At 40.1% G+C, this 15000-nt stretch overlaps 3 protein-coding genes across 10 annotated transcripts in view; 2 read left to right on the top strand and 1 right to left on the bottom strand.

Moving 5' to 3' along the window:
* dennd1a (DENN/MADD domain containing 1A) overlaps positions 1-15000 on the top strand; it is a 348715-nt gene that overhangs the window by 299780 nt on the left and 33935 nt on the right. For all 8 annotated transcript variants that reach the window (XM_077498538.1, XM_077498537.1, XM_077498536.1 and 5 more), the window contains 4 exons: positions 688-775; positions 5884-5924; positions 9723-9794; positions 9875-9931. In XM_077498538.1, coding sequence (XP_077354664.1) covers positions 688-775; positions 5884-5924; positions 9723-9794; positions 9875-9931 — 258 coding nt within the window. The remainder of the gene's footprint in view (positions 1-687; positions 776-5883; positions 5925-9722; positions 9795-9874; positions 9932-15000) is intronic.
* LOC144002880 (uncharacterized) overlaps positions 1-15000 on the bottom strand; it is a 98030-nt gene that overhangs the window by 72655 nt on the left and 10375 nt on the right. The window lies entirely within an intron of this gene.
* On the top strand, positions 2918-4120 carry LOC144002734 (uncharacterized). Its single transcript, XM_077498207.1, has 5 exons — positions 2918-3283; positions 3424-3470; positions 3568-3618; positions 3687-3720; positions 3798-4120. The coding sequence occupies exons 1-5, from the start codon at positions 3157-3159 to the stop codon at positions 4091-4093; spliced, it is 555 nt and encodes a 184-aa protein (XP_077354333.1). The 5' UTR covers positions 2918-3156; the 3' UTR covers positions 4094-4120.

Below are 15000 nucleotides of genomic sequence, written 5' to 3'. Positions count from 1 at the left end.
CTTGTCACCGATCGTGTAGGGTCACCGATAGTGTCTTGACAGCGAGACCTGTTGGGGCTTAATATTGATTCATATATTAGGTACACCGGATTATAAGGCACATGGTCAGCTTTTGAAAAAAATGTAGGCTCTTAGGTGCGTCTTATAGTTGTGAAAATACTGTATAATATTTACAATATTTTTATAATATCTGTCATTGCTGTATTGTACAAAAGCACAATATTGTTTTTTTTTTTTAACAATACTGTGACTTTTTTGTATCGCCATTCTTCCCACAATATCGTGATAATTATCGTATCGTGCCCTTCGTATAGTGATAATATCGTATCGTGATGTTTGGATATTGTTACATCCCTAATGTAAGCCTGGCTATAGTAGCACTACTTCAGATTTGGGGCAAAATTGTGCCTTTTTTGTTTTTTGTTTTTTTATTTCCGTTTTCATAGATTTAAATAGTACTCTTAACTTGCTAATATTGTGTGTCAATGTTTTTACAGTATATATAATATTGTAGTTAGGTAGAGAAAAGTTTTGGTTTTGAATTTAAGATAATGGCGTCTCCGAAGAGTTGTTGAGCCAATTTGTCAGCAAAAGAAAACAATCTCTATTATGTTCTCTGGTTGGATGAAAAGAGTCCCTTTTTTGTTGTTGTTGTTTTTTTGTTTGTTTTTGTTTTTGCCACTGCAGTTCATTGATGGCCGTCTGGAACTATTAAACTCTGGAGAAGGTTTCACCGACATGTTTGAGGAGGAGATCGACAATGACAATTATGCAGGTGAGCCAGTTTTGACGTACCATTGTGAATGTGACACCATCATAACATACAGTCGTGGGGGAACGTATACTCCATCCTGATGTATATATTAGGGGTGTCAAAATTAGTGGATTCATTTTGAGTTAATTCAAAGTTCCTTTAATGCTACTAATTTTTTTGAACGCGCGATTAATGACCACCCCTTACTTGGGGGAATTCCAGTCGCAACGCAGCAGACACATCCACGTCAAATTTAGCAGTAATAAATTTAATAATAATGCATATATTTGTGGAGACTGGGGTCAGGTTGTATTTTACAATTTTAAAAAAGTTCAGAATTTCACAAGTTACTTCATATTAAAGATTAGATAGCTGTTAAAATGAAAAGAAAATGCACTGAGCTGTCACCAATGTACAAATAATGCCATCTACTGGCAGAAAAATTACCTCAACACAAATCAATCTCTCTCTCTCTCTCTCTCTCTCTCTCTCTCTCTCTCTCTCTCTCTCTCTATATATATATATATATATATATATATATATATATATATATATATATATATATATATATATATATATATATATATATACACACACACTGCGATTGGCTGGCAACCAGTCCAGGGTGTCCCCCGCCTACTGCCCAGAGCCAGCTGAGATAGGTGCCAGCACCCCCCGCAACCCTTGTGGGTGTCAAAATTATCGCGTTATTATCTCATTAACTTAAAGTGCCTTTAACGGCACAAATTTTTTTAATGCTCGATTAACGACCGCTCCTTATTTGGAAAGCCTCTACTCAGGGAATTCCAGTCACCACGCAGTAGAAACGTCCACGTCAAAACTACCCAATAGAAATGCACTGGTGCTATAACACACAGTGTTTTAGGGGCAGAATGTAGCGTGGAGGAGCTATTTGGACTGTGTCTCACCACTACCACCCGTTCTCTGCTTTTAAAGAACGCACTCCGTTAGCCGTTAGCACCGAGCACCAAGAGGTGTCCATGTGCACTCTCAAACCCCTGTGAGGATAAAGAGCCGAAAGGACGCCGTCTTGTCAGTTGGAGTGAGCCCAAGCCTATTTAGATGTGAAGCATATTTTATTCAGCATCTTCACAAAATATCTCATAAGGGTTCAACTGAAAGTGTCGATGTGTTGCTGTAACAGTAGAGCGGCCTCAGCTGCGTCATGGCGCATCCGAGAACTTAACCAAATAAAAGCGTCCAACGTCGTGAAAAGGAGTCACTGTAAGACAATTTAGCAGTAATAAATTAAATTATACTGCAAATATTTGTGGGGATTGGCGTCAAGTTGTATTTTACAATTTTAAAATCTGCAGAAACTCACAAGTTACTTATTGTTCAAAATTATACAGCTCTTAAATGAAAAGAACACATCGATCGTTTCTGGTTCCTATGCAGTAAAAATCTGTCATTTTACAATGCACATCCTATTTCACTTAACAAAATAAAAGCATCAGCAAATGCATATATTTGTGGGGACTGTGTTGTATTTTACAGTTTTAAAAATGTGCATAACTTCACAAGTTCCTTCATGTTAATAATTAGGCAGCTCCTAATATGAAAAGAAAAATGCACTGAGCTGTCACCATTGTCTTACAAATGCAATTATGCCATGTTGTAGTGACAGAAAAATGACCAAAACAAATCAGTCACACTTTGGTTTGGTTTTACAGTACAGTACATATTTCATTTTTTTAAATAGTTTTTATTGAATTATGAAATTACTCTATCAATGATTTTTTTAAACTTTTTCTTATTGAATTATGAATTTTTTTATCAATGACTAAAAAATAAAACCATATTTAAATTAGGGGGGAAAAAATTGTAAATTTAATTGTAAATTTAGATATAAATTGAGATATAAAATTTGCGATTAATGTGCGATTAATCATCAGTTAACTCTTTGACCGCCATAAATGTTTAAAAACATTCAGTATAATCCTAGGATTGGCCGCCGTAGACGTTAATTGACGTCTACTATGTTTTTTTATGGAAACGGGTGGAGGAAAGCCTTGGGCAGCTGTGCTCCAAGTATCAAGCCGATCGGGTTACTATACGAGTATTCCTGGCCACTAGATGGCTGTGATGAGTCTTTTGGACAAGATCGGGTAGGAGACAACAGTAGAAGAAGAGAAGCTGAGCTAGAGTGTTGAGGGGGAGAGAATGGCTAACTTGGCTAAGGGAGTCAAAAAGGCTACAGATGGCAAGCAGCTCACGCTTGATCCTTATTTTCAAAGCTTAAAAGCATCGACCAGTGCTCAAGAGCACAGTGATGACGGGGTTAAGTCATAGTTGAAGCGGTGACGCGGCTGTTTCGACCACGTCCTACGGCCCCACCGGCTAGCGATGCTAATAACGTCCTAAGGCCCCACCAGCTAGCGATGCTAACACCGGAGAAAAGTGGTGCACAACCGAGCACGTCTGCACAGATGACGTTTCATTGGACGATGACGACTACTATGGGTCCGATGCAAGAAAGTCTTGGACAGTCTTCCAAAGAACGTGAAGGTAAGCGCTAACATGCTAAGAGATTGCTAGTAAGATTACTTTCCTAACTTTCTTGGGCGATCTGCTAGCAGCGTGTGTAAATGTGCTGATATACACTAAAACATCTATTACCTATACAAACGTGAATGTATATTTTATAGATCGTGCTCACAGCAACGTCCGACCGCTGGTTCTACGACAAAGAAAGGTAAAAACAAAACAAAACAAAAAAAACGTTTTCAATACACCCCAACAATAAAAGGAAAGTCTTTCGATAGTATTGTAATTGTATATGTTTCTTTCAGCTCCCCCTCATAGGGCCCAAAGTGACCCTTCTCACAGTGAGCAGAACAAAGGTAAAAAGAAAAGATTCTCCACAGCACGAATAAAATATTTGATGGTAAACGTCTTCTATAATTTACAGAATGTGCATCAACCAATACACCCAAGAAAAAAAGGTAAACATATGCACACACACACACACATTGCATCACACTGCTCTAAAATGATATGATATTGAAATGTATATTTGCAGATCCCAAAGATTCTGGCTGGCTTGAAGTTGATGAATTCGGCTGGCAGCCAACCATCTTCCCCTTTGCTGCAAAACCAGGACCAAGGGATGCTGCAGCAGAGCTGAATTCCCACCTGCCAGCTGACATCCTGGAGCTCTTCATCACGGATGAACTTCTCCAGCACATCGTTCATCATACCAACCTCTACGCAAATCAGTCCATGCAGAAGCAGACTGACAAAAACTGTTGCGCACGTGTAAATAGTTTGCAAAGAGTTTTCCAAATTGTTTGTTCTGATTGCTACTGTTGCATGTAAATAAACTGTTATTTTGCAATCAAAAAACATTTTTTATTGTTGGGGTAGTGTTTTATAGAAGTTTAGGTGTTTGTAGAATCACTCATGCAAAAAAAAAAGTGCCAAATTCACTAGAGTGCATGAAATAACATCGTTTCACAAAAAGCTTGATTTCTCCGTATTTTGGAAGAAAATAGAGGATTTGGGTGAAACGAAGCTGTTTTCTATTGTTGATTACTGAAGATCCAAATAAGGTAGAAACAAACTTTTTTTTTTAGATGAAAGATGAGACTTCAATCTTTCATTTGGTAGTATCCGCGTTTCCATAGTCCTAACACAACATTTTCTGTGGAGCTTGAAAGATCGGTAAAATTCTGTAAATCAGCTGGCAGTATGGGGTTACCTTTTCCGAAAATGGCTGGCAGTCAAAGAGTTAATTATTGAAGTCATGCGATTAATTACGATTAAAAATTTTACTCGACTGACACCTCTAACATATATATATTAGTGCTGTCAAACGATTAAAATTTTTCGTCTGATTAATCACACTTTTTAATTTTGATTAATCACGATTAATCAGCTAAATTACTATATAAAATAAATACAAAATACCGTAATATTTTGACATTAACGCATTTTATTATCAGAATGTCAATAAAGAAGGCCTATCATCCAGGATAAGTTTTACAAACAATATATGGTGGATCGTGTCGCACTTGTCAGTCCTCTTGAGCCTGCTGATTATTTCAATCTGTTAAAGCTTAAAGCTGGTAACTTTAAGTTTTTCTGTTATTTTCTTTTTTTACTGAATAGTTGATGCATTGTGCCAGAAAGGGTTTTGTATTAATTCTCTTGAAAATGTTTTTGTCTAAAATTAAGGTGATTATGTGGTGGTTGTGTTTTTTTTTGGGGGGGGGGGGGGGGGGGGACCCTGCCCCAAGTGGAGAAGTTCAAGTATCTTGGTGTCTTGTTCACGAGTGAGGGCAGGATGGAGCGGGAGATCGACAGGCGGAAGGGTGCAGCGTCTGCAGTGATGCGGACTCTGTAGTGATGCGGACTCTGTATCGGTCTGTCGTGGTGAAGAAAGAGCTGAGCCAAAAGTTGAAGCTCTCGATTTACCGGTGGATCTACGTTCCAACCCTCACCTATGGTCACGAGCTGTGGGTCGTGACCAAAAGAACGAGATCGCGGATACAAGCAGCCGAAATGAGTTTCCTCCGCAGGGTGTCCGGGCTCTCCCTTACAGATAGGGTGAGAAGCTCGGTCATCCGGGAGGGGCTCAGAGTCGTTGAGAGGAGCCAGCTGAGGTGGCTCGGGCATCTGGTTTGGATGCCTCCTGGACGCCTGCCTGAGGAGGTGTTTTGGGCATGTCCCACCGGCAGGAAGCCCCGGGGACGACCCAGGACACATTGGAGAGACTATGTCTCTCGGCTGGCCTGGGAATGCCTTGGGATCCCGCCTGCGGAGCTGGTTGAAGAGGCTGGGGAGAGGGTGGTCTGGGTTTCCCTCCTAAAGCTGCTGCCCCCTTGACCCGACCTCGGATAAGTGGTAGTAAATGGATGGAAGGATGAAAGCTTTTATGCATTTCTCAGTGAGCAGTTTTCATAATTTTGATGATGAATAGACCGGCCTGTGGTTGAATCCTTAAAAGCTAAAAATTGTGCTTCTAAGTTTTACAACATTGTAACGTTTGAGGAGTTTGTTGGAAAAATGGCAGTTTGCATGTCCAAATTGACAAATCTCAATTAGAATCAATTGAGTTTCTGAAAGGGAGTTCAAGGTTTCTAATCACTCAATCAATTTCTTTACAGGAAATGATAAATCTTACCACCAGTGGCTAATCACCGTGAAGGTGAGTAAAATCAGCTTCAACTTTGCCAAGTTTGTTTTACAATTTTTGAATTAATATGCTGTTGTTGTTCAAAATGCTTATGGAGGTGTTTAGAAAACATTATCATACAAATACTCGGGATGTCCCGATCACACTTTTTTGGACCTGAGTCCGAGTCACCTCATTTTGAGATCTGCCGATTCCGAGTCCCGATCCGATACCTTGGGATTTTACAATGGAGATTTTTTTTTTTTTAAACAAAACTACCCCAAACCTTTTAGATACATCCTTTATTTATATTGCCCTAAAATCACACAAGAGTCTCAAAGGGCTTCACATGCCCACAGTTAAAAGTTAACATCCCCTGATCAAACCACAAAAGGGCAAGGAAACACTTGAGAAGGGGCCTCAGTGTGGTAATCCTCCTTCCAGGATGACCAGGCTACAATGGATGCCGAATGGGCAACAATTTACATAGTTTGTGATACTTTTTTATTTATTTATTTATTTATTTTTAAAACTAGATCTCCCAGACCCGTCATTTTGACTGTTATCAAAATTGGATTTGTTGTTACTCTGTTTACATAGATCAAGAATGTTCCAGGTCTTTTCCGCTCTCTGTATATATATCATTACTTATTTTATTGTATTCAAAATAGAAAAATATTATGTATAATTACTAGTTTACCTCCACACCCGTCAATTTGACTGCTCTATTCATTTCACTGTACATCTTTTGCGTTGAACTTCTGTAATTGGCGCCGCTGGGCTTCCGTAGCAACGACCGTATTTTCCGCACTATAAGGCACACCTAAGAGCCTTAAATTTTTTCAAAAGCTGATCATGCGCCTTATAATCCGGTGCGTCTTATATATGGATCAATATTGAGCCGCAACATGTCTCGCTGTCAAGACGCTATCGGTGACCCTGCACGATCGGTGATGCGCATGCGCAGATGATCCCGCCATCTTGGATCGCTAGCTAATACTTATAGTTTACCTCAGAGAAAATAATAAAACAGCTGTTTAACATTTTTCTGCCGACGTGAATGTGGGAAAAAAAAAAACTGTCAGGTTTAAACACCATCTTTGACATTTTTAAACCGCACAAATGAGGCGACAGACATTAAAATGAGAAAACAAGGCCTTTACTTCTACAAGGAGAGATGAGTGAGGGAGATGTGTGCTGATCACAATCCTCTGGCCCACTCTGACACACATTCACATTTCTTGTCTTTTCATGGAGTTCGCTAACAAAGGGTCACAAAAGGAGGTGGAGACATAGCAGCATTGTGGCATCACAAATACACTAGTCATAAACACAGGAGACATCCTCTAACCATAAAACTTTTACGATCACTAATCCTTGAAGGCTGTCTATTGTCCTGGTGTGAAGTTCTTCATTCCCGCATTCCAGATGTCCTGAGGTTGAATACACATGCAGCAGCTCCAAACAGATATACTGAGTAAAACGCTTTTACAATTAAATCTCAACTCAACTCAACTTTATTTATAAAGCGCTTTAAGAACAGGCGTTGCTGTATACAAAGTGCTGTACATAAACATCAGTTTTGCAGTAAACAAGAACATTTTGAAGTGTGAATACAGTTGTTTGTTTTTTTTTACAAGTAAATACATTATACATCAGTGAACAAATAAGAAGTAGTGAATAAAGAGATAAATAAATACATAAATAAGTAGACTAAACCACAAAACACCAAGAACAAGTCTCATGTTGCACCAAAATCTATGTAATAAAAGAGAAAATATGGAATAATATATACATAATAATACTAACATTTCCCTCCTGTTATTACATATTTACTCAGTCTCATACCTTGTATTTGTTAAATAAGCAAAACATCACCATCACAGTGCATAACACATTTTTTTCATAACACAAATAAGTCCTTTGTCAACACTATCAATACCACATAGAGCATGACGTAATATTTCTCTTTCCATCATAAAACCCCATATTAGTAAAATTATCATAAGCACAACAATATAATTCTACGTGTCGTCTTTAAAGTGCAATCAATGTGTTGTTGCTCTAATGTGTGTACATTATCCAATGTTTCTGCATGTAATTCTCAGCATTAATAATTCAACCAGCTGTCTCTCTTCCTCTTCAAGATGGCCCCAAAAACCAAAATAAAAATCCAAAAGACAGCCCCGACTGAGTCTGATCGCATCTTACTCTCCATTTGATTCAGGAAAGGGACTCGTCTCCTTGAATTGTCCCTTCTGACACGTCCTGCACAATAGACAGGCCCAGGACTTCACAGCGGTTGGGGAAACTTCGAGGGTAGCAACCAATGTGCTCCCAACCTCTTCACTGACTTACTTGGTCAGACTTTTCACAGCTAGTCAAGCTGCTTGTTTCTCCTCTGACCTTACTTCAGTCAGGCTTCGCTCCGCAACCTGGCAAGCTGTTAGTCAATGGTACCTGTTTTGTGCCGTGTGATAGGTGAATCCAGGAGTCGTTCAGCGATCTTCACAGCCTTCGGGGCCAACAACACTTACAAGGGCCTTCCCACCTTAGGCTGGACCTTTAATCAAACTCAGTCACTACCCTTGATGGGAGGCTTGCCTGCTGAGATAGTCATCTGGCATTCGATTAAACATTTTCACTTATCATTGAAACAATCTCCTCATATAGTCACTTAAATCAATTTCTTTCATCTGTACGGCTTAACAGGTTATTACAATAGGCAAATTTAAATGGTCTACCACACAAAATTTCAAACGAGCTTAACTGTCTTGTTCCTTTTACAATTTCCCAAATTACTTAATCATCAATTATCTGATCTCCATGCTTTGATCATGTATTTTTCTCTCTTTTCCCTTTTTCCCTTAACAATGTAACATATAAATTGACTTTCATTCATTACTCCAACTAACTAGTATGTCATATAGAGACATGATCTATTCACTCAATGCTTCTGCCATAATAATAACATCCAGTTGTTTTACTGGAACAATTTCAACTCATTGTTAAATTTTTAAGACCATCAATCAGTCCTTGTTAATATTGACATTGTCTTACTTTTTGTTCAGTTCAATAAAATCCATAACCACTTACAGGAATTGTAGACTATTAGAAACATCAACTCCATGTACAACAAAATTCTAAAATAATATTCCAAAAACGTAAAAATTTTAAAAATTAAAAACATAATAATAATCCTAACACAAACACAAGCTGAAATCGTAAAAACACCTTTATTACTTGAATCAGCAAAGGAATTTACTCTCGAGTTGAGTGGAATTTCTTTATAGAGAAACACACAAGCGGAATCCGTTTTCACGGCTTCAAGTTCCAACCACCGATAGCGGGAGTGTTGCTGGCCCAGCGATGCTGGCCGGCTGGCCAAGTACGCATTGAACATTTTACCGCCGACATAAGACGGGCAAAAAAACAAAGAGAGAAACACAAGCTCAAATCGTAAAAAACATTTTTATTATTTCACCGCAGTGTCTTGCAGTGTCTTGTCTTGAACGAGGCAGGCGAGTTAAAAATGGCTTCTGAGCCAGCAATGGAAACTACTGCGGTGCAGTATATCCAAATTTCGATACGCCAACGCACTCTTGTGATTAGCCGGGTGAGACTTTCTCCTTATTGGTGGGTCGTGTCGCGCTGGTTGCTGATTGGCTGCCTCGGGCTGCGAGGGCCCTTCATAGCTGATTGCAACTCTAGTTGAATAAAATTGTATGCGTTCTTGAATACTACTTCCCTGACCCTCTTTCTGACTTGCAAACAGTGCTTTGTAAATGCAAGTAAGTGTGTTTTTTGAAATATCCTCATGTCTCTCGTCAGAGAGGAAGTGGGGCTATCTTGAATACAGTGAAGACCAAAGCAAACCCAGCCATGAAGACTGCTTACAAATTTGTGAGTGCATGCCCAGTAATAATAATTTTTAAAATACTTCAAAATATCTTCAAAATAGACTTGTTTGGTTCTATTGACAGGCTAAAGACCATGCCAAAATGGGCATCAAGGAAGTCAAGAGCCGGCTAAAGCATAAGGTAAGTAGCTGAACACAACAGCGATATCTACTTTACATTAGGGATGTAACGATATCCAAACATCACGATACGATATTATCACGATACGATAATTATAACGATATTGTGGGGGGTTGGCGATCTTTAAAAAAGATCACAATATTGTGTAAAAAAAAAAAAAAAAAAACTAGAGCTCATAACTAAAAAAAAAAAAGCACAATATTGTGCTTTTGTACATAAGAGCAATGCATATAAACCACCTACAATCTCTAATAACAACTTTGAGGCACTTACTTGGTAATGCAAGCAAACATTGATCGCTTCACAAGCAAATTAGGTTCCCCTTCATCTGACAATTAGCATAGATTTTAAACTTAGAAGGCCAAAATATCCCTAATAAAAATTTAATTGCACTAATAAACTAGTCACTAGAGGGTGCTAGAACTGCACAAATGGAAATCAACCTGACTTTAAAAAAAATATTTGTTCCTTTTAAATATTGTGAACATGACAAGGACGATATTGTGGCAGTTTTAAAATCACAATACCACGATATTGCCCTTATCGTTAAATTCCTACTGTACATACAGTATATACACTGTGACTGCTTTCAAAATTATTAGTCATATACTTATTTGGTTCATTTTTCAAAATTGTCAGTACAGTTTTTGAGTCAATGATTTTTTGCATCAGAATTTATGCTGCGATAATAATGGGGATTTTATTGCGCAAAAGCACCATTAAAACCTGACCTTGTTTAGTTTCTTGCCAACACAGGCAATAGTTTTGCAAAACTTGGTGTACTGCCCGGAGCCAGCTGGGATAGGCTCCGGCTCCCGTGACATTTGGATGGATGGATGGATTACAAAATGTTTATAAATATTTTTGTTTCAGTTTATGTTTATAAATATTGTATTACAAAAATTGAATAGTTAAAATAGGAGGAGGGGAATGTCCAGAGGTAGGTGCATCAATGAATTTTGTGAGCGTCTGTTATTCGGCAATCGTCAACAGTCAGGGCACCCGTCTGTCAGCATCAATCAGTCACTATTTCAAGTTGAACACGCGTTGTAATCATCAATCAGTTATTCGTCATTACCTCAGCGAAATGGGCGACCACCATGACATCCGTCAATATTGACGGAATGCCCACTTTTTTTTTTTTTTTCCCAAACCTAACCTTAATGTTGGGCTTGCATGGGACTCCATGTGTTAGGCATTACTGACACCTAGTAGAAACAGTGCAGTGCGCAATGCATAACATGCATCCAAAGTCATTGTTTGTGAGACCAATTACTGTCATGGTTTCCATCCATCCATCCATCCATCCATCCATTTTCTTAACCGCTTATTCCTCACAAGGGTGGGGTGCTGGCGCCTATCTCAGCTGGCTCTGGACAGTAAGCAGGGTACAACCTGGACCGGTTGCCAGCCAATCGCAGGGCACACAGTGACGAACAACCATCCACATGCACACGCACACCTAGGGACAATTCGGAGCGCCCAATTAACCTGCCATGCATGTCTTTGGAATGTGGGAGGAGACCGGAGTACCCGGAGAAGACCCACGCGGGCATGGGGAGAACATGCAAACTCCACCCAGGAAGGCCCCCAGAACTAGGAGGCGGACGTGCTAACCAGTCAGCCATAGTGCCACCTGTCATGGTTTCATGAAATTAAATGCCAAATAAAAAAAAAAATACAAGCAGGAAAATAAAAGTAAAATTCAGATTTCATAATTGTGAAAAAGGGTCATTGTGCTTTGTAGACATGATTTCAATTGATGTGCCGTCAATTGCAGTGTGTAAAATGGAGATGACGGATTGGCTGTTGTTAGCTCGCAAATGCAAATCATTCCACCTCTAGACGAAGATCTGAACCTTCATTGGGGTACTCACACATGACTGTCGTCGCGGTTGGAGGGAGGAACGTCCACCGAGCGCTTACCTCCCAGTGTCGTCGAATACGGAGCGGGGCGTGGGTTGCACCGGGCAGGAGGACACCTGATGTCCCAGTTGTCCGCAGTAGCGGAAGGATCCGGTCCGGGAGCGACGTCCTCCGCCGAACTGCATTGGCTCCACGTCGGTGGTCACGGGCTGCGTGGCTCCCCCAATTGCTCCAGAGTCGAACTGAGCGTCGAGGGAGGGCTAGGAAACTCCAGCCGGCATTCCCGCTGCCGCTCCCGCAAACAATTGTCCAAACGAATAGTTAGTTCAGTAAGTTCCTCCAACCCAGTGGTGTCGTCACCCAAAGCTAGTTCGTCCTTGACGCAGGTGTTCAACCCTCGGCGATAAATGCTACACAAAGCCGAATCACCAAAGCCACTCTCGGCCGCCAATATCCAAAACTGGATAGAATAATCGGCTACCGACATTAGGCCCTGAGTAAAATCCAACAACCGGCTCCCGGCCTCTTTTCCCTTAACAGGGTGATCGAAAACCCGTTTAAACTTGGACACAAAAGCAGGGAGGGAAGTATGCAATCCTGGCCTAGTGTTGCTACTACCCCTAGCAAAAAGTATGGAATCATCAGTCTTGGACGATCACTCATTCATACATTTTATTCTGTAGATCAAACTCAGATAAAAAGCATGAAACAGTCCTAAGGTCATTCCAAAGTGCAACATCTTGCCTTTCAGAAATGCTAAAAGAAATGAAGAAAAAACATTGTGCTGGTCAGTAAATGTTACTTTTATAGAGCAAGTGCAGAGAAATAAATATGGAATCACCATTCTGAGGAAAAAAATGTGGAATCACTCCATTTTGAGCAGAAAATAAGGACACACCCAGTCAATTTCCTTTCCTTAACTCATTCACTGCCTTTGACAAGTATACTTGTCAATTGTATTTTTTAGAGCGGTGCTAAATGGGGGCGAATCTGAGCATGCTCCACTGTAAATATCAAACTTGGAAACAACTTTACTGATGCCCAACTACCGGTAGATGACATCATTGCCCCATTTTATAGGAAATAAACACAGTTTCAGAGTCCATGGGAGAAATGGCTGTATTTTGGCAAACCTACATTTTTCTGCTGTCAATTATAAAAGAACGGGACGGGACAAAAAGTAGGGAGTCTATTCTGTTATTTGGTAGATTCGGTTTATATATAATTATTGAATGTAATATCACGCGAGTATTGGAAATGTAAAAATTTTCTATAATGACTGGCAGTGAATGAGTTAATTGGGCACCTGCCTCAAATTACATCTGCTCGTTCCTGAGCAGTTACAAAAAAAAAGTGGTTATCACACCTTGGAGGGCTGCCGGACCAAGTGGATTGGCAAGAATCATGGCTCCAACAAGGAAGATGTCTCTTGAGACCAAAGACAGGATTATCAAACTTCTTGAAGAAGGTAACTCTACACGTATGGTTGCCAAAGATGTGGGCTGTTCACAGTCAGCTGTATCAAAGATCTGGACCAAGTACAAACAGCATGGGAAGGTTGTTAAAGTCGAGCGTATTGGTAGACCAAGAAAGACATCTAAGTGTCAAGATAAACAACTAAAGGCCATATGTCTTGAAAGCGAAAATGCACAAGACAAATGAAGAAGAAATGGGAGGAAGCTGGAGTCCATGTATGTGACAGAACTGTGCAAAATCACTTAAAGGAAATGTGATTTACATACAGAAAAGCTAAAAGGAAACCATCATTGACGCTTAAACAAAAAAGAACAAGACTGCAGTGGGCTAAGGAGAGGCAATCATGGACTGTGAATGACTGGATGAAGGTTATCTACAGTGATGAGTCACGAATCTGCATTGGACAAGGTGATGACTTTTGTTTGGGGCTGTTCCAGTGAGATTTACAAAGAGGACTGCATAAAGAAAACATCCAAATTCCCACAGTCCTTGATGATATGGGGCTGCATGTCAGGCAAAGGCACTGGGGAGATGGCTGTGGTTAAATCTTCAATAAATGCACAAGTTTACTTTGACATTTTGGACAGGTTTCTTCTCCCTTCAATTGAAAAAATGTTTGGGGATGATGAAATCATTTTCCAAGATGACAATGCATCATGCCACAGAGCAAAAACTGTGAAAGCATTCCTTGGCGAAAGATGCACCCAGTCAATGTCATGGCCTGCAAATAGCCCAGATCTCAACCCAATTGAAAACCTGTGGTGGAAATTGGAAAAAAAAAAAAAGGTCCACAGCAAGGCTCCGACCAGCAAAGATGATCTGGCAACTGCAATCAAAGAGAGTTGGCACCAGATTGATGAAGAATACTGTTTGTCACTCATCAAGTCCAAGCTGTCATAAAAGACAGAGGTGGTGCAACTAAATACTAGTCATGTGTTTTGATTGTTTTTTTCTTTGTCTGTTTTTCATGATTCCATTTTTTTTTCTCCTCAGAATGGACTGATTCCATATTTATTTCCCTGCACTTGCTCTATAACAGTAACATCTACTGACCAGCACAGTTTTATCTTCATTTCTTTTAGTGTTTCTGAAAGCCAAGATGTTGCACTTTGGAATGACCTTACGACTGTGTCATGCTTTTTATCTGAGTTTGATCTACAGAATAAAACGTCTGAGTGAGTGATCGTCCAAAACTATTTGCTAGGGGTTGTAATCACCATAGCCCAGGTGGTGGCTCTGACTGTAAGCAGACTCATCATAAAAGCGACCCGAGAAATATTATTTGCATAGGTCCACGGTTGTTGGTCGAAAATCAGGGAGCATTGTATAAATTGGCTGCACAATCCGGGTTCACCGCCGTACCTGGAATGGTGCGGAAGACTAGGTTCGCAAACATTATGTAGTACTGTATCCAGGTCATCTGGACGAAAAGTTGATAGGGGTGCTCCTGTCCCCTCTCTCGACTCAATATGGGCCGTCAAGGTATCAAAACGATTTATCAATTGGGCAACTGCCTCCCTTAACTCACACAAGGGCTGTTTGTGTCGTCCCACTATCTGTCCCTGGGTGGCTCAGACATGGCGTACCTTACTGGAGTCTGCGGGGTCCGTGGCACACAACAGTAAGGCGTACAATGTTTGATTTACAAAAACACAATTCAAAAAGTATAACGAAAGGAGCTTGCAACAAGCAAAATATTAGGTAACAAAAAACGCACGTCAGACACG

Source organism: Festucalex cinctus, chromosome 15, assembly GCF_051991245.1.
Source record: "Festucalex cinctus isolate MCC-2025b chromosome 15, RoL_Fcin_1.0, whole genome shotgun sequence".
Lineage (NCBI taxonomy): Eukaryota > Metazoa > Chordata > Actinopteri > Syngnathiformes > Syngnathidae > Festucalex > Festucalex cinctus.
Note: the sequence above shows the minus strand (reverse complement) of the source record. Positions and strands in the feature narration are given on the sequence as shown.